The following is a 20582-nucleotide window of genomic DNA, read 5'->3' as shown; positions in this document are numbered from 1 at the left end:
TATTGCCTACATCAACAGCTAGGGTTGAATTAAATAGGACCATGCCTAGGCACAACACTTTATTGCACATTTAACTATAATTAATTGGAACAAAATGTAGCATATAAACAAAAGTATTCACTGTGAAATTTGATAGGGGCTTTGTCGCACTGGATAAGAGCATCTGCATCAGTTAATGACTAAAATGACTAAAATGTCAATTACTCTCCTCTCTCCCAACTTGCCCAGAAACCAACAACCTTGATGTGATTTGCATGAAGTCAACTTTGCATGCCCGCTGTTTTGCATTGACAGGTTCTAGACAGGTTCAGGATTACTCCCATTACTGATCTGTAGCTTAATAGGAACAAGTAACCACCACTAAGTTGATCTTTCATTCACTTCCTCTGTTCCTCTACAAAGCCCTTTCTCAACAATACTCCTCCCTGCAGCATCACTCCATCCTATAAAAGAACTAGCCTAAATGTTCACTGTAATCACAGAAGTTTTTGGCATTGTTTAAATGTGCCCTGAGGTTAGGAAGTTGGGAGATCAACTCCATATTAATGCCCATGATTTTGGAATGAGATGTTTGGTCATGTAGTGTATGTGAAGTATTCCAGGTAAATATTTTGTATATTTCGGACAATATTTCTAAAATAGGCGATTCAACCAGGATAAACTGCTGAGACAACCCAGGTTGGATCCCCGCCAATCCCACAGGCAGTAAGTAGTCTTACTTGGGGAAGCAGTGAACGGTGCACGGCTTCCAGTCCCTGGTGATGAGGGAACCCCCACATACATGTCCACTGGCCCCCATCTGAATGTACAACTGCCACGGCCATGCTCCTTCTCGAGCTGCACTTCCTCCCACAATGCGATTCCCCAGGGGAGGCTGTCCCCACGCTGAATCAATCAATCACATTTATTTACTAAGCCCTTTTAACATCAGCCCGATGTCACAAAGTGCTATACAGAAACCCAGCCTAAAACCCCAAACAGCAAGCAATGCAGATGTAGATGTAGAAGCACGGTGGCTATGAAAGGCAGGAACCTAGGAAGAAACCTAGAGGAACCAAGCTCTGAGGGGTGGCCAGTCCTCTTCTGGCTGTGCCGGGTGGAGATTATAACAGTACATGGCCAAGATGTTCAAACATTCATAGATGACCAGCAGGGTCAAATAATAATAATAATCACTGTGGTTGTAGAGGGTGAAACAGGTCAGCACCACAGGTGTAAATGTCAGTTGGCTTTTCATAGTCAATCATTCAGAGTTAGAGACAGCAGGTGCGGTAGAGAGAGAGTCGAAAACAGCAGTTCCAGGACAAGGTAGCACATCCGGTGAACAGGTCAGGGTTCCATAGCCGCAGGCAGAACAGTTGAAACTGGAGCAGCAGCACGACCACGTGGACTGGGTACAGCAAGGAGTCATCAGGCCAGGTAGTCCTGAGGCATGGTCCTAGGGCTCAGGTTCTCAGAGAGAAAGATAATTAGAGGGAGCATACTTAAATTCACACAGGACACCGGATAAGACAGGAGAAATACTCCAGATATAACAGACTGATCCTAGCCCCCCAACACAAACTATTGCAGCATAAATACTGTAGGCTGAGATAGGAGAGGTCGGGAGACACTGTGGCCCCGTCCGACGATACCCTCGGACAGGGCCAACCAGGCAGGATATAACCCCACCCACTTTGCCAAAGCACAGCCCCCACATTACTAGAGGCATATCTTCAAACCACCAATTTACTACTCTGAGACAGGCCGAATATAGCCCACAAAGATCTCCCCCACGGCACGAACCCGAGTGGGGCGCCAACCCAGACAGGAAGATCACGTCAGTGACTCATCCCACTCAGTGACGCACCCCTCTTAGGGACAGCATGGAAGAGCACCAGTAAGCCAGTGACTCAGCCCCCGTAATAGGGTTAATAGGTTTTTTTGAGAGACCATGCTCTTACAATGGGAAGTATAGGGGCATACTGAATTCTAGCTCCCAGGATGCAATTCCTATGGCTTCCACATGGTGTCAGCAGTCTATGTTCAAGGTTTCAGGCTTGTAACTTCCAAAACGAATAAGAAATATACGTTTTAGTGCAGGGACACAGTCTTGGAAATTCGTGTTTGGGCGCGCCATGAAGACAAGACGCACCTACTAAAATTCCTATTGAACATACTTCTTTCCGTAAGAAATATTATAGTTTGATTACATTTTAGGGTATCTGAGGAGTAAATAGAAACATATTTTGACCTGTTGAAACAAAGTTTATGGGTAGATTTTCGGATTCTTTTCTCTGCATGTTGAACAAGTGGATTACTCAAATCAATGGCACCAACTAAACAGACGTTTTGGGATATAAAGAAGGATTTTGTCCAACAAAACGACACTACATATTATAGCTGGGACCCTTTGTATGACAAATCAAAGGAAGATTTTCAAAAAGTAAGTGGATATTTAATCGCTATTTGTGAATTTATGAAACCTGTGCCGTTGGAAAAATATTTTGATGTGGGGCGCCGTCCTCAATCGGACGGCATGCTTTCGCTGTATTAACTACTGTAAATCGGACAGTGCAGTTAGATTAACAAGAATTTAAGTTTTCAAACAATATAAGACACTTGTATGTACCTAAATGTTTAATATCCATAATTTTTATGATTATTTATTTGAACTGCACGCCCTCCAGTTTCACCGGATGTTGTCCCGCTAGCGGYACGCCTAGCCCTAATGAAAGGGATACTTCGAATACCCATAGACTTACAGTCATTGCGCTAACACTGCCTTCAGAAACTATTCACACCCCTTTACTTTTTTCCACATTGTTGTTACAGCCTGAAAATAAAATGTATTAATTGAGATTTTGTGTGGCCTACACAAAATACCCCATAATGTCAAAGTGGAATTATATTTTTTGAAATGCTTACAAATTAATAAAAAATGTAAAGCTGAAAAGTTTTGAGTCAATATTTCTTCAACCCTGTCTTATGGCAAGCCTAAATAAGTTCAGGAGTAAAAAAGTTGCATGGACTCACTCCGTGTGCAATAATAGCGTTTAACATGAGTTTTGAATGACTACCTCCTCTCAGTACCCCACACATACATAAAATTGTAAGGTCCCCCAGTTGAGCAGTGAATTTCGAAAACACGGATTTAACCACAAAGACCAGGGAGGTTTGACAATGCCTCGCAAAGAAGAGCACCTATTGGTAGATAAAACATTTTTAAAATGCAGACACTGAATATCCCTTTGAGCATGGTGAAGTTATTCATTACACTTTGTATCAATGCACCCAGTCACTACAAAATATATAGGTGTCCTTCCTAACTTAAGTTGCCAGGAGAGGAAGGAAACCACTCAGGGATTTCACCATGACTTTAAAACAGTTAGAGTTAAATGGCTGTGATGTAAAAAAAAATTAGGATGGATAAACAACATTGTAGTTACTCCACAATACTAACCTAATTGACAGAGTGAAAACAAGGAAGCCTGTACAGAATATAAATATTCCAAACATGCATCCTGTTTGCAACTAGGCACTAAATTAAAACTGTGAAAAAGTGTCAAAGAAATTAACTTTATGTCCTGAATACAAAGTGTTGTTTGGGGCAAATTCTACTTACAGTAGTACCACTCTTCATATTTTCAAGCATGGTTGTGGCTGCATAATGTTATGGGTATGCTTGTCATCGGCAAGGACTAGAGTTTTTTTTAGGGATAAAAAGAAACGGAAAAGAGCTAAGCACAGGAAAAATCATAGAGGAAAACCTAGTTTAGTCTGCTTTCCAACAGACACTGGGAGACAAATTCACCTTTCAGCAGGACAATAACCTAAAACACAAAGCCAAATATACACTGGAGTTGCTTACCAAGACGACATTGAATGTTCCTACGTGGTCTAGTTACACTTTCGACTTAAATCAGTGTGAATATATGGCAAGACTTGAAAATGGCGGTCTAGCAATGATCAACAGCCAACATGACAGAGCTTGAAGAATAAACAAATATATAATCATGTGCAAATATAGTACAATCCAGGTGTGCAAAGCTCTTAGAGACTTAGAGCTCGATTCCTTGTTAATCATTGGCTCATTGGTGAAATTAGCATTATGACAATATCTCTAATTAAATCATTTAAAAACCTTTATTAATGCAATTGCAGACAGAAGTTGACAACAGGAACATAACGCATGTTTCCGAGTAAGTTCTGCATCATAGAAAAGGTGCAATGTTATTTTATTAAACCCAAAGTCCAGCTCTAGTGATGTCACTGCCTACGTCATTATCTTTTACTTATGAGACCAAAACCATGCCTGCTCAACACTAAAACTATTGTTTATATAGCTATCTAAAAGCTTAGCAGTAAATGTCCAAGTTGATTTATGGTGGAATGTCTAACTAATCTCTTACACTGCCCTGCAGAGTTCTGTCTTCAGTCACACATTTCTCAGACAGTTTCTTCATAAGAGGCAGAGAGCCTAGAAAAGTACTGTGGAACAATTTTAAACCTCATAATGTATATATACAGTGGGGCAAAAAAGTATTTAGTCAGCCACCAATTGTGCAAGTTCTCCCACTTAAAAAGATGAGAGAGGCCTGTAATTTTCATCATAGGTACACTTCAAKTATGACAGACAAAATGAGGGAAAAAAATCCAGAAAATCACATTGTAGAATTTTTAATGAATTTATTTGCAAATTATGGTGGAAAATAAGTATTTGGTCAATAACAAAAGTTTATCTCAATACTTTGTTAAATACCCTTTGTTGGCAATGACAGAGGTCAAACGTTTTCTGTAAGTCTTCACAAAGGTTTTCACACACTGTTGCTGGTATTTTGGCCCATTCCTCCATGCAGATCTCCTCTAGAGCAGTGATGTTTTGGGCGTGTTGCTGGGCAACACGGACTTTCAACTCCCTCCAAAGATTTTCTATGGGGTTGAGATCTGGAGACTGGCTAGGCCACTCCAGGACCTTGAAATGCTTCTTACGAAGCCACTCCTTCATTGCCCGGGCGGTGTGTTTGGATCATTGTCATGCTGAAAGACCCAGCCACGTTTCATCTTCAATGCCCTTGCTGAGGAAGGAGGTTTTCACTCAAAATCTCACGATACATGGCCCCATTCATTCTTTCCTTTACACGGATCAGTCGTCCTGGTCCCTTTGCAAAAAAACAGCCCCAAAGCATGATGTTTCCACCCCCATGCTCACAGTAGGTATGGTGTTCTTTGGATGCAACTCAACATTCTTTGTCCTCCAAACACGACGAGTTGAGTTTTTACCAAAAAGTTCTATTTTGGTTTCATTTGACCATATGACATTCTCCCAATCTTCTTCTGGATCATCCAAATGCTCTTCTAGCAAACTTCAGACGGGCCTGGACATGTACTGGCTTAAGCAGGGACACGTCTGACACTGCAGGATTTGAGTCCCTGCGCGTAGTGTGTACTGATGGTAGGCTTTGTTACTTGGTCCCAGCTCTCTGCAGGTCATTCACTAGGTCCCCCCGTGTGGTTCGGGATTTTTGCTCACCGTTCTTGTGATCATTTTGACCCCACGGGGTGAGATCTTGCGTGGAACCCCAGATCGAGGGAGATTATCAGTGGTCTTGTATGTCTTCCATTTCCTAATAATTGCTCCCACAGTTGATTTCTTCAAACCAAGCTGCTTACCTATTGCAGATGCAGTCTTCCCAGCCTGGTGCAGGTCTACAATTTTGTTTCTGGTGTCCTTTGACAGCTCTTTGGTCTTGGCCATAGTGGAGTTTGGAGTGTGACTGTTTGAGGTTGTGGACAGGTGTCTTTATTACTGATAACAAGTTCAAACAGGTGCCATTAATACAGGTAACGAGTGGAGGACAGAGGAGCCTCTTAAAGAAGAAAGTTTACAGGTCTGTGAGAGCCAGAAATCTTGCTTGTTTGTAGGTGACCAAATACTTATTTTCCACCATAATTTGCAAATAAATTCATAAAAAACCCTACAATGTGATTTTCTGGATTTTCTTTTCTCATTTTGTCTGTCATAGTTGAAGTGTACCTATGATGAAAATTARAGGCCTCTCTCATCTTTTTAAGTGGGAGAACTTGCACAATTGGTGGCTGACTAAATACTTTTTTGCCCCACTGTATTGTTCATCTGTAGTCTAGGACCCTATAAATGTAAGGAGGAAGGGTCTTCTAACCCCTCCCCTTCTATTAATACAACATGAGCATAATCAATTATTATAATACATCAAACATTTGGTACAGCCTCTATCATGACCCCTAGGTGAACCACCTTCAATTGCCAATGGTGATTCTAACATGTATTGACTCAGGGGTGTGAATACTTATGTAAATGAAATATTTCCAGATTTCATTTTCAATACATTTACAAACATTTCTTAAATCGTGTTTTCACTTTGTCATGAAAGGGTAGTATGTAAATATGTTTAAAAAAGTGATTTATTTATTTGGGCTGTAACAATGGGACTCCCTAAATCTTTCTCAGATTATTACCAATCCCAGAAAAGGCTACTCTCCTCGATGTTATCCTCACAAATAATCCTGATAGGTATCAGTCTGGTGTTTTCTGTAATGACCTTAGTGATCACTGTTTTACAGCTTGTGTTCGTGATGGCTGCTCAGTGAAACGACCTGTCCTGATTTGTCATAGACGCTTGCTAAAAAAAAATTATGAGCAAGACTTCCTTCATGAACTAGCCTCTGTAAAATGGTATAGAATCAGCTTGATCCCCTCTGTCGAAGAGTGCTTGGACCTACTTTTTTATATTTTCAGTGGTATTGTTAACAAACACACCTCCATAAAGAAAATGAGATTATTAAACAGGTTCAGCCCCTGGTTCAACCGTGAGTTACTCCACCTCAAGAATTGCATTTGGCAAAAGGCTAGGCACATGCATACTCAGGCTGACTGGCTATTGTTCAGGCAAATGAGAAATAAGTACGCTCAGACTATCCGGAAGGCCAAAGTTAGATACTTTTTAAGGAGCAGTTCTCTCTCTGTGGGTCTAACCCCAAGAAGTTCTGGAAAACGGTTAATGACCTGGAGAATAAACTCTGCTCCTCAAAGCTGCCCATGTCCCTTAGCYCATGGCGGAGCTCTTTAAACACCACTTTGTTAAGTCAGGATTCCTATTTGACTCAGCCATGCCTCCTTGCCCGCCCAACATTTCCTCATCTCCCACCCCTTCTAATGCGACTATCCCCGATGCCTCTCCCCCTGCACCGCTACAAAGTTTCTCCCTGCAGACGGTCACTAAAGGAGCTCCTTAAACTTGATCCCCCAAAAAACATCTGGATCAGATGGTTTAGACCCTTTCTTCTTTAAGGTTGCTGCCCCTATCATCGCCAAGCCTATCTCTGACCTTTTAACATGTCTCTCCTTTCTTGAGAGGTTCCCATTGCTTGGAAGGCAGCCACAGTTCGTCCTTTATTTAAAGGGGGAGATCAAACTGATCCTAACTGTTATAGGCCTATTTCTACTTTGCCCTGTTAATCAAGTGTTGGAAAAACGTGTCAATAATCAACTGACTGACTTTCTTGATGTCTATAGTATTATCTCTGGTAAGCAATCTGGTTTCCGCTCAGGTTATGGATGTGACACTGCAACCTTAAAAAGGTCCTCAATAATATCACCATTGCCCTTGATTCTAAGCAATATTGTGCTGCTATTTTTATTGACTTGGCCAAAGCTTTTGATACGGTAGACCATTCCATTCTTGTGGGCCGGCTAAGGAATATTGGTGTCTCTGGCCTGGTTTGCTAACTACTTCTCTCAAAGAGTGCGGTGTATAAAGTCAGAAAATTTGCTGTCTCTGCCACTGCCTGTCACCAAGGGAGTACCCCAAGGCTCGATCCTAGGCCCCATGCTCTTCTCAATTTACATCAATAACATAGCTCAGGCAGTAGGAAGCTCTCTCATCCATTTATATGCAAATTATATTCTTATACTCAGCTGGCCCCTCCCCGGATTTTGTGTTAAATGCTCTACAACAAAGCTTTCTAAGTGTCCAACAAGCTTTCGCTACCCTTAACCTTGTTCTGAACATCTCCAAAACAAAGGTAATGTGATTTGGTAAGAAGAATGCCCCTCAGGTGTTATTACTACCTCTGAGGGTTTAGAGCTTGAGGTAGTCACCTCATACAAGTACTTGGGAGTATGCCTAGACGGTGCACTGTCCTCTCAGCACATATCAAAGCTGCAGGCTAAAGTTAAATCTAGACTTGGTTTCCTCTATCGTAATTGCTCCTCTTTCACCCCAGCTGCCAAACTAACCCTGATTCAGATAACCATCCTACCCATGCTAGATTACGGAGACATAATTTATAGATCGGCAGGTAAGGGTGCTCTCGAGCGACTAGATGTTCTTTACCATTCGGCCATCAGATTTGCCACCGATGCTCGTTATAGGACACATCACTGCACTCTATACTCCTCTGTAAACTGGTCATCTCTGTATACCCGTCGCAAGACCCACTGGTTGATGCTTATTTATAAAACCCTCTACGGCCTCACTCTCCCATATCTGAGATATCTACTGCAGCCCTCATCCTCCACATACAACACCCGTTCTGCCAGTCACATTCTTTTAAAGGTCCCCAAAGCACACAGATCCCTGGGTCGCTCCTCTTTTCGGGTTCGCTGCAGCTAGCGACTGGAACGAGCTGCAACAAACACTCAAACTGGACAGTTTTATCTCAATCTCTTCATTCAACCGGAATTCAGGTGTGTTAGAGCAGGGGTAGAGCAAAAGCCTGCAAACCGAACACTCTAGGAGGAGTGTTGTACACCCCTGCCTTCCCATTCAATTCCTTTAAAAACATATTATTATCCACATGACAATATAGACAAAGTCTTACGGGAATTTGTTGAGAAAATACCTAACGCCTCCATGTGAAATCTAATACCAACTGCTTTCTCTCACTTCATGTCATATATCAACTTTACATAATTGAGTAACAACTGTGCGCCATATAATACAATTGTAATTTAAAAAAAAATCAATAACAATACTGACCGTTTTTTTTTATTGCATCCATGATTGTTATTACCAGTATTTTCAAAGCATATAGGAGTAGTCTTCACTCAGTCTTCATAGTAGTTGCTTCAGGTGCCTTTGCACCCCACCAAGGGAAAAATATATCTAGGAGAAACACTGCTATTGAGTCAAGTAGAAATTGCCAGTACAAATCACTAAGTTAAAGGAAAGAAAAAAGACCACCCAAGTGAATATCACTATCCTTGTTTATTAAAAAAAAAAAAAAAAAAATGAAAAGACTGAAAGACGTTAGTTATGTACATGTTGGTTCCTCTTTACAACAAATAGCTTAAACTGGGGACAAAGAACAAGGGGAGGGAAGGAGGCACTTCGAGAACGAATACCATGCGTGTGTGGGTTGGTTGGGTAGTCTGGCATGATGTCACTAGCACCTCCCCTCACTTCTTGGAGAACTTGGCTTGCTTATGTTTGGGCGGGGCCCACTTCAGACACACGGTGTCAACTGAGGAGACAGAGAAACACTCTGGTCAGGCTCACACACACACACACATTGTGACAGTGTTATTACTATGATATCATCCTCACGAGACAACTGCATACTGTATACTAGTGCTGAGCGATTACTGCTTTGAGGTTGGTTTGGTTTTGGTACAATTACAACAACAAAAAAGAACATATTTGTTTAAACATTGAATGCTGTAACACAGAATAAAACAATTAATAAAAAAGTCTCATGATGGTAGTGACAGCCCATTACCACTTATCACACACACACATAATTTATTCGCATTACTTTACTTCAATAAAATATTTCAATTGTATATATTACATTTGTTTTATAACTTTATCATTTAATTCCAATCTCATCTCATCTCATCTCTAAAGAGCTGCTGCCTATGCTGTCTGAAAAAAAACAAACAGTGCCTTCGGAAAGTATTCAGACCCCCTTGACTTTCCACATTTTGCTACGTTAGACTAATTCAAAAATTGATTAAATAAAAAAATCCTCAGCAATCTACACACAAAACCCCATAAAAACAGTTTTTTTTTTTTTTTAAATATACCTTATTTACATAAGTATTCAGAACCTTTGCTATGGGACTCCTTTGCTATGGGACTCGAAATTTAGGTCAGGTGCATCCTGTTTCCATTGATCATCCTTGAGACGTTTCCACAACTTGATTGGAGTCCACTTGTAGTAAATTCAATTGATTGGACATGATTTGGAAAGGCACACACTTGTCTATATACTGTCCCACAGTTCACAGTGCATATCAGAGCAAAAACCAAGCATTGAGGTCGAAAGAATTGTCCGTAGAGCTCCAAGACAGGATTGTGTCGAGGCACAGATCTGGGGAAGGGTACCAAAGCATTTCTGTAGCATTGAAGGTTCCCAAGAACACAGTGGCTTCCATCATTCTTAAATGGAAGAAGTTTGGAACGACCAAGACTCTTCCTAGAGCTGGCCGCCCGGCCAAATTGAGCAATCAGGAGAGAAGGGCCTTGGTCGGGGAGGTGACCATTGGGTTCCAAACCCAATGGTCACTGACAGAGCTCTAGAGTTCCTCTGTGGAGATGGGAGAACCTTCTAGAAGGACAACAGTCTTTGCAGCACTCCACCAATCAGGCCTTTATGGTAGAGTGGGCAGACGGAAGCACATGACAGCCCGCTTGGAGTTTGCCAAAAGGCACCTAAAAACTCTCATGACCACGAGAATAAGGATTCTCTGGTCTGATGAAACCCCCACGGGTAAGATTTGTTTTTGCAAAAAATAACTATTTTTGTGGCCTTGATTCCATCTGAAATACACAGCAAAATTATTGAATACTTTATAGAGTTTACCTCCCAGATTTGAAAAATGTGTTTTGCTATTGTGTAGGAAGACATGACTTTACAATATAAAATTAAGGAAAATGTATGAATTCTGGGTATTGTTAGTCGTTTAAAAAAAATATTGTCTAGGTTTAGACCTATACGATCAGGACTATTTTCTAAGAGAGAGAACATTAATCCTTCAACATTTTATCTGTCTTCATTACAGGCATTTCATTTTATTTATTTTTTGAATACATTTGCAAAATTTTCAAAAACCTGTTTTCGCTTTGTCATTATGGGGTATTGTGTGTAGATTGCTGAGGATTTGTATTTATTTAATGCATTTTACAATAAAGGATGTAACGTAACAGAATGTGGAAAAAGTCAAGGGGTCTGAATAGTTTTTTTCATACACAATAGCAAAACACATTTTTCACATCTGGGAGGTAAACTCTAAAAGGTATTCAATCATTTTGCTGAATATTTCAGATGGAACCAAGGCCACAAAAAAAACTATTCAGTCCTTTCTGATAAGTAATTACAAATGAGGGGACTAGGGGCTTGTCCCAAATAGCACCCTATTCCCTATATAGGGAATAATAAAAAACTGTGTGCTTACYTTTGTTCTATTTCACATGTAGTGTATATTATATGCATGTTAAATCGGACATTTGTTTTTTGCATATCCCTGAAACACCCTCGGAGAGGGAGGTGCATTAGGGCTCTGGTCAAAAGTAGTGAACTATATAGGGAATAAGGTGTCATTTGGGACGGAGCCTATGAGACGTGAAAAGGAGAAGTGAAAAGGAAACATGTCTACCTGTGATTGGCGGCTTCTTGTACTGGGCGCTCTTGAGGTGTTCCTCAACCAGTTTGGGAGTGACACATATGACATGCTGGCCCTTCCAGTATTTCACCATGTTGAGGGACTGTAGCGTACTGATGATGTCACCCTGGGTAATACTGGTCATCTGACTGTGGAGGGGGGAGAGCAATGAGAATCTGGGGCTGAGTGTGTGTGTGGTCAAATGTACAGTTGAAGTCGGAAGTTTACATACACCTTAGCCAAATACATTTAAACGCAGTTTTTCACAATTCCTGACATTTAATCAATAGTAAAAATTGCCTGTCTTAGGTRAGTTAGGATCACKACTTATATTTTAAGAATGTGACATGTCAGAATAATAGTAGAGAGAATTATTTATTTCAGCTTTAATTTCTTTCATCACATTCCCAGTGGGTCAGAAGTTTACATACACTCAATTAGTATTTGGTAGCATTGCCTTTAAATTGTTTAACTTGGGTCAAACGTTTCGGATAGCCTTCCACAAGCTTCCCACAATAAGGTGGGTGAATTTTGGCCCATTCCTCCTGACAGAGSTGGTGTAACTGAGTCAGGTTTGGAGGCCTCCTTGATCGCACACGCTTTTTCAGTTCCACCCACAAATTGTCTATAGGATTGAGGTCAGGGCTTTTTGATGGCCACTCCAATACCTTGACTTTGTTGTTCTTAAGCCATTTTGCCACAACTTTGGAAGTATGCTTGGGGTCATTGTCCATTTGGAAGACCCATTTGCGACCAAGCTTTAACTTCCTGACTGATGTTTTGAGATGTTGCTTCAATATACCCACATAATTTTCCTTCCTCATGACGCCATTTTTTTGTGAAGTGCACCAGACCCTCCTGCAGCAAAGCACCCCTGCAACATGATGCTGCCACCGTGCTTCATGGTTGGGATGGTGTTCTTCAACTTGCAAGCCTCCCCCTTTTTCCTCCAAAAATAACAATGGTCATTATGGCCAAACAGTTCTAGTTTTGTTTCATCAGACCAGAGGACATTTCTCCAAAAAGTACAATCTTTGTCCCTATGTGCAGTTGCAAATTGTAGTCTGGCTTTTATATGGCGGTTTTGGAGCAGTGGCTTCTTCCTTATTGAGCAGCCTTTCAGGTTATGTCGATATAAGACTAATTTTACTGTGGATATAGATACTTTTGTATCCGTTTCCTCCAGCATCTTCACAAGGGGCTTTGCTGTTGTTCTGGTATTGATTTGCACCAAAGTACATTCATCTCTAGGAGACAGAACGCATCTCCTTCCTGAGCAGTATGACAGCTGCGTGGTCCCACGGTGTTAATACTTGCATACTATTGTTTGTATAGAATAGCATGGTACCTTCAGGCATTTGGAAATTGCTCCCAAGGATGAACCAATTTTTTTTCTGAGGTCTTGGCTGATTTATTTTGATTTCCCCATGATGTCAAGCAAAGAGGCACTGAGTTTGAAGGTAGGCCTTCAAATACATCCACAGGTGCACCTCCAATTGACTCAAATTATGTCAATTAGCCTATCAGAAGCCATGACATCATTTTCTGGAATTTTCCAAGCTCTTTAAAGGCATAGTCAACTTAGTGTATGTAAACTTCTGACCCACTGGAATTGTGATACAGTAAATTATATATAAAGTGAAATAATCTGTCTGTAAAGAAATGTTGGGAAAATGACTTGTGTCATGCACAAAGTAGATGTCCTAACTGACTTGCCAAAACTATAGTTTGCTAACAAGAAATTTGTGGAGTGGTTGAAAAACGAGTTTTAATGACTCCAACCTAAGTGTATGTAAACTTCCGACTTCAACTGTATACAACTATGACGTGGGAGTACTTGACATACACTACCGTTGAACAATTTGGGGTCACTTAGAAAACCCTTTTGGAATTATGTTAGCACACCTGAAAACCGATGTGCTAATTAAAGCAGCAATAAAACTGGCCTTCTTTAGACTGGTTGAGTATCTGGAGCCTCAGCATTTGTGGGTTCAATTACAGGCTCAAAATGGCCAGAAACAAAGGACTTTCAGTCTAGAAACTCGTCAGTCTATTCTTGTTCTGAGAAATGAAGGCTATTCCATGCGAGAAATTGCCATGAAACTGAAGATCTGGTACAACGCTGTGTACTACTCCCTTCACAGTACAGCGCAAACTGTCTCTAACCAGAATAGAAAGAGGAATGGGAGGCSCCGGTACCCAACTGAGCAAGAGGACAAGTACATTAGAGTGTTTAGTTTGAGAAACAGACGCCTTACAAGTTCTCAAATGGAAGCTTCATTAAATAGTACCCGCAAAACACCAGCCTCAACGTCAACAGTGAAGAGGCGACTCTGGGATGCTGGCCTTCTAGACAGAGTTCCTCTGTCCAGTGTCTATGTTTTTTTGCCCATCTTAATCTTTTCTTTTTATTAGCAAGTCTGAGATATGGCTTTTTCTTTGCAAGTCAGCCTAGAAGGTCAGCATCCCGGAGTTGCCTCTTCACAACATGCCATTGGAACACAGGAGTGATGGTTGCTGATAATGCCTCTGTACGCCTATGTAAATATTCCATTACAAAATCTTCCTTTTCCAGCTACAATAGTCATTTACAACATTAACAATGTCTACACTGTATTTCTGATCAATTTGATGTTATTTTAATGGACATTTTTTTGTGGATTTTCTTTAAAAAACAAGAACACCTCTAAGTGACCCCAAACTTTTGAACGGTAGTGTATGTACAAGTGAATGCAGGTGTACCCATGTTGTGGATTTGCAAGTGGATGGATATTCACATACAGCACCAGTCAAAAATTTGGACACCTAATCATTCAATTTTTATTTGTTTTTACTATTTTCTACGTTGTTGAATAATGGTGAAGACATCAAAACTATGAAATAACATATGGAATCAAGTAGTAACCAAAAAAAGTGTTAAATCAAAATATATTTTATATTTGAGATTCTTCAAAGTAGCCACCCTTTTCCTTGATGACAGCTTTGCACACTTTTGGCATTCACCCAACCAACTTCATGAGGTAGTCTCATGGAATGCTTTACCAACTGTCTTGAAGGAATTCCCACATATGCTGAGCACTTGTTGGCTGCTTTTCCTTCACTCTGCGGTCCTACTCATCCCAAACCCTCTCAATCGGGTTGAGGTCAGGTGATTGTGGAGGCCAGGTCATCTGATGCAGCACTCTCCTTCTTGGTCTGATGCAGCAGTTCGACCATGAAGGCCTGATTCACACAGTCTCCTCTGAACAGTTGATATTGAGATGTGTCTGTTACTTGAACTCCGTGAAGCATTTATTTGGGCTGCAATTTCTGAGGCAGGCAACACTAATTAATTGGTCCACTGCAGCAGAGGTAACTCTAGGTCTTCCTTTCCTGTGGCCGTCCTCATGAGAGCCAGTGTCACCATAGCGACTGCACTTGAAGAAACTTTCAAAGTTATTGAAATTTTCCAAATTGACTGACCTTCATGTCTTAAAGTAATGATGTACTGTCATTTCTCTTTGCTTATTTGAGCTGTTCTTGCCATAATATGGACTTGGTCTTTTACCAAATAGGACTATCTTCTGTATACTCCCCCCCTTGTCACAACACAATTGATTGGCTCAAACGCATTAAGAACGAAAGAAATTCCACATATACAATTTTAACAAGGCACACCTGTTAATTGAAATGCATCACAGGTGACTGACTACCTCYTGAAGCTGTTTGAGAAAGGGTGGCAACTTTGAAGAACCTCAAATATAAACACTTTTTTGGTTACTACATGATTCCATACGTGTTACTTCATAGTGTTGATGTCTTCACTGCTATTCTACAATGTAGAAAATAGTAAAAACTAAGAAAAACCCTGGAATGAGTAAGTGTGTCCAAACCTTTGACTGGAACTGTACATGATGGTGAGGTGAAAGAGGTTACGTGTGTGTGTGTACGTACCTGAGGTCCTTGATGGAGAGCGTGCCCCTGAAGTCCCTGAGGATCTCCAGCAGCACCCAGGACCAGTAGCTCCTGTAGCTCAGCTTGCCCAGGTCTGACAGGGGCTTCTCTGGAGAACCCACTGTACTCTCCAATTTAGACAGCTCATAACCTAGAGAGAGAGCACATGTGATAGTGTGTGTTAGAGCTGGGACGATAAACCAAAAATCGTCGTCAGTCACCAACCAAACCGGCCATTTATCAACAACATCTTACTGATATCGATAATAATAAGTAGCCTTTACTAGAAATGTGAAGTTTGAAATGGAATAGGCCTAAGCCGGCTAATATGAGCTATTGCTAATGGGAAAATTGCTAACATTCAATGTAGTAGTAGTAGTTGTTGTTTAAGGGGTATAAATAAAATAATTAGTGCTTAATAATTGTATTAACTTCTCACAATTTATCACTAACCTAATAATTCACAAAACTCATCGTAATATGGATTTTTGTCCATATTGCCCAGCTCTAGTGTGTGTGTGTGTTTGTATCCCACTCACTGAAGGCTATGAGGAACTTTCCGTATCCTCTGCGCTGGTAGGGCGGGAGGGTGAGGATACACGCCACATTATTCCCATCCGGCGACTCTTTCTCCTGTGGAACACACAAAACAGGCTCAGCTTTTGTAGGCCAACACTATACCAGTTATGCATTCTCCTAAAACAATGAACACTTTCCTTCAGATTTGAGACTTTCCTCAAGAAATAAGAAATGTTTAGGTCCAAAAGGCTTCTTAACAGCTTCTATCCCCAAGCCATAAGACACCTGAACAGCTATCCAAATGGCTACCCGGACTATTTGCATTACATGTAGACATTACCTCAACTAACCACATTGATTCTGTACCGGTACCCCCTGTATATAGCCTCTTTACTGTTATTTTATTGTTGCTCTTTAATTATTTGTTATTTTTCTATTTTATGTATTTATTGCTAACTTCAGTTTATTTAGTAAATATTTTCTTAACACTTGTTTTTTTCCTGCATTGTTGGTTAAGGGTTTGTAAGTAAGAATTTCACTGTGTTCGTTGTATTCAGCACATGTGACAAATACAATTTGATTTGAATTACAATCATTAATGAAATATGTTACTAACCCTCCCCCAAAAGAAACCAGCTACATTACAGATATACATTTTTTCTTTGGACAAGTAGCCACCGATATCCCCATCCCTGTACTGGGACCAGTACTTACTTTGGAGAAGTATCCCACTATGTGTGCCCCCTGCCTGTTAACTTCAGTCAGGATGTAAAAGACAAAAGGCTCCACGTCAAAGTACAGCGTCTTGTGGTCCAGGAAGAGCTTGGCCAGTAGACACAGGTTCTGACAGTAGATCTACAGAAAGAGACATGGGTCAGTATTATCATCAATGGGTTTGTTTGTTTGTTTTAATACACTTTGCAGTTGCTCAATGAAGTTGAGTCAGGTGTGAGTGCTGGGATGGAACAAACATATGCAAATCAGGGGTACCCCCAAGACCTAAGTTGAAAGGTCAAGGTTGTTCTTGTTCCCAGTTAACTAACACCTGTTTAAATTGCTTTCAGGACACAGTTTGGGGTAATTCTCTGTGGTCTGGTCCTGCATCTTGTGTCCTTACCTTGTGGTCGCGACCGTCCACTTCGTACACAGAAATGTTGCTCCGCCTGTAGATCTCTTTCCCAGGAGGCTGCCTCCACTGACATTGGGACTGGAGGAACAGATAGAGAGAGGAAAGGTAGAGAGAGGAAATAGAGGTGGAGAACGATGAAACACAAGTATATGGTGCAAAGCATTTCAACTGTATATTGGTCAAATAGAAGTGTTGGTCTCAAATGCTAGATGGTAATAAAAGCCAACAGCAATGTTGAAGCTAACAGTGCTTTTAAACTGTTGAAGCTGACAGTCACCGACCAGGTGGTATCTGAAGGTCTTCTCGTACTTCATGTACTTGAGGCAGTACTCGCAGATCCACAGCTTGGGCTGCTTGCCGTAGTCCTCTGGGAATGGGGAGAAATACCAGGCGTCAATCTCGAAGTTACCAATCTGGATCTTGTCCACGTACTTCACTTTAGTAATCTGGGAGAGAAAGGCAAGGACACATTAATACTTTCCTCCCCCCTTCCCTCGGAACTGCATTGTTTTACTACTACATACAGTACGAGTCAAAAGTTTGGACACCTATTTATTCAAGGTTTTTTCTTTATTTTACTATTTTCTACATTGTAGAATAATAGTGAAGACAACACTATGAAATAACACATATGGAATCATGTAGTAACCAAAAAAYGTGTTAAACAAATCAAAATATTTTATATATTTGAGTTTCTTCAAATAGCCACCCTTTGCCTTGATGACACCTTTGCACACTCTTAGCATTTTCTCAACCGGCTTCACCGAATGCTTTTCCAACAGTTTGAAGGAGTTCCCACATTATGCTGAGCACTTGTTGGCTGCTTTTCCTTCACTCTGCGGTCCAACTCATCCCAAACCCTCTCAATTGGGTTGAGGTGGGGTGATTGTGTATGCCAGGTCATCTGAAGCAGCACTCCACCACTCTCCTTTTTGGTCAAATAGCCCTTACACAGCCTGAAGGTGTGTTTTGGGTTATTGTCCTGTTGAAAAACAAATGATGTTCCACTAAGCGCAAACCAGATGGGATGGCGTATCGCTGCAAAATGCTGTGGTATCCATGCTGGTTAACTGTGCCTTGAATTATAAATAAATCACTGCCAGTGTCACCAGCAAAGCACCCCCACACCTCCTCCATGCTTCACGGTGGGAACCACACATGGAGATAATCCGTTCACCTACTTTGTGTCTCACAAAGACACAGCGGTGGGAACCAAAAATCTCAAATTTGGACTCGTCAGACCAAAGGACAGATTTCCACCGGTCTAATGTCCATTGCTCGTGTTTCTCGGCCCAAGCAAGTCTCTTCTTCTTATTGGTGTCCTTTAGTAGTGGTTTCTTTTCAAAAATTAAACCATGCAGGCCTGATTCACGCAGTCTCCTCTGAACAGTTGATGATGAGATGTGTGTTACTTCAACTCTGAAGCATTTCTTTGGGCTGCAATTTCTGAGGCTGGTAAGTCTAATGAACTTATTATCCTCTGCAGCAGAGGTAACTGGGTGTTCCATTCCTGTGGCGGTCCTCATGAGAACCAGTTTCATCATAGCGCTTGATGGTTTTTGTGACTGCACTTGAAGAAACTTTCATAGTTCTTAAAAATCCGGATTGACTGACCTTCATGTCTTTAAGTAATGATGGACTGTCGTTTCTCTTTGCTTATTTGAGCTGTTCTTGCCATAATATGTACTTTGTATTTTACCAAATAGGGCTATCTTCTGTATACCACCCCTACCTTGTCACAACACAACTGATTGGCTCAAACCCATTAAGAAGGAAAGAAATTCCACAAATTAACTTTTAACAAGGCACACCTGTTAATTGAAATGCATTCCAGGTGACTACCTCATGAAGCTGGTTGAGAGAATGCCAAGAGTGTGCAAAGCTGTCATCAAGGCAAAGGGTGGCTACTTTGAAGAATCTCAAATATATTATTGATTTGTCGAACACTTTTTTGGTTACTACATGATTATTTCATAGTTTTGATGTCTTCACTATTCTTCTACAATGTAGAAAATAATAAAAATGTAACAAAAACCCTGGAATGAATAGGCATCCAAACTTTTGACAGGTACTGTATATCAAAAGCTACACACACTTACCGCCTCATGCTCCTTCTCCAGGGCAGCTGTGGTGGGGTCCATCTCTGCGTACGTCTGGAGGGAAAGAGGAGTTCCATTAGAAAACAGAACAGAGGGAGCCCATTTAACATCTGAATCTAACTCATCTGACTGACAGAAATTGACAATGGGGATCTGATCCCCGCTGTGGGGGTATGTAGTCTGGAACCTCCTGCACTAGCCTACCTTCTGCACGTGGTTGATCTCATCATGTTTGCGTTTCTGGTTGCGGGTGATCTTCCTCTCGGGCTGCTCCCCCAGCTCGCCCCCTCCTCCACCCTCAGCGATTTTTGTCACTGCGTCCTTCGCCGTCTTGGTCAGTGCCAGGCGAGCCTTGCCCACCCACTCATCCAGACGTCTGTTAACTACAGGCCCAGGGGAGAGGTAAAGAGAGGATTGGAGGAGGAAGAAACGATAAAGGGAGGTGGAGGAAAGTAGAAGGAGAGGTGTGTGAAAAGATAGAGCATGGAAGTGCTGTGTGTGTGTCCCACTCACATCCAACATAGTGTACGTAGAACTCCTCTCTGCCCTCCTGTTCGTTCAGCCTGGACTGGATAACCTCAGCAGAATCTGAAAGAAAGAGGTTGAGTTTTACTGAATTAACTGTAGCCATCTCTGTAAAAAGCACATCTAGCTTGCTAACTATAGCTTACAGCTCATAGAGCTTGATGGGCTTGAATGTAAACAATAAACAAAACCACAATTTAACAATAAAAAAAAACCTGCACAGTTAGTTACGAAATGTTTCTCTATCAGTCTTTAGATGCACGCAGAACAAGTCGGGACGCACTGATAAATAGTGCTCTGCCGCTGCCTCACAGCCTTTTCAAACGTAGCTAACTAGTAATGGTTTATAAACAAATACTTACGCCATGTCTTGTCGGCTCGCTGACATAAATACGTCTCTCCGATTTCGACTGACACCTCTTGCTCCCTGCCCAACAACACTCCTTCCCCGTTGCGCTGAGGAATCGAGCCCCCGGCTTCTCTTTCCCGATCAATGGCCTCCGACTCATCCTCCTCCCCACCACTGCCGTTAGATGAACAAGGGGCTTGTATTCCGGCGTCCAAGTCTTCCCGGTCAGTTACGTTGTGTCCTGGGTCAATTTCAACGTCCATTCGGTCATCTGGAAGATTGTTGTTATAGTTATTGTCTCGAATATGACGCTCATTCGTCGTTAGCACTGCTCCGGCAGACATTTTGTCTTATTTCAAAACACTGCCCCGGACAATGTGAGTTTGCGTAGTACACATGGGGGCG

General features: G+C 41.4%; 1 protein-coding gene across 1 annotated transcript; it reads right to left on the bottom strand.

Moving 5' to 3' along the window:
* Positions 1 to 9208: 9208 nt before the first annotated feature.
* On the bottom strand, positions 9209 to 20582 carry kat8 (K(lysine) acetyltransferase 8). Its single transcript, XM_024013522.2, has 11 exons — positions 20191 to 20582; positions 19817 to 19891; positions 19508 to 19686; positions 19304 to 19357; positions 17486 to 17650; positions 17193 to 17282; positions 16790 to 16930; positions 16096 to 16189; positions 15557 to 15707; positions 11618 to 11772; positions 9209 to 9483 (listed from the first exon to the last, which is right to left on the bottom strand). The coding sequence occupies exons 1-11, from the start codon at positions 20519 to 20521 to the stop codon at positions 9419 to 9421; spliced, it is 1500 nt and encodes a 499-aa protein (XP_023869290.1). The 5' UTR covers positions 20522 to 20582; the 3' UTR covers positions 9209 to 9418.

This window comes from Salvelinus sp. IW2-2015, linkage group LG20 (genome assembly GCF_002910315.2).
Source record: "Salvelinus sp. IW2-2015 linkage group LG20, ASM291031v2, whole genome shotgun sequence".
In the NCBI taxonomy this organism is placed as follows: Eukaryota; Metazoa; Chordata; class Actinopteri; order Salmoniformes; family Salmonidae; genus Salvelinus; species Salvelinus sp. IW2-2015.
The sequence above is the reverse complement of the archived record's forward strand: the minus strand, read 5'-3'. Positions and strand labels throughout refer to the sequence as shown.

Bases quoted from the DNA above. Each gene is read 5' to 3' on its own strand.
- kat8 (XM_024013522.2), bottom strand. From the start codon at position 20,521: ATGTCTGCCGGAGCAGTGCTAACGACGAATGAGCGTCATATTCGAGAC. The intron at 19,687-19,816 runs GTGAGTGGGACA...CTGGGCCTGTAG, and splicing joins CTACGTACACTATGTTGGAT to TTAACAGACGTCTGGATGAG. The intron at 17,283-17,485 runs GTCGGTGACTGT...CTGTTCCTCCAG, and splicing joins AGACCTTCAGATACCACCTG to TCCCAATGTCAGTGGAGGCA.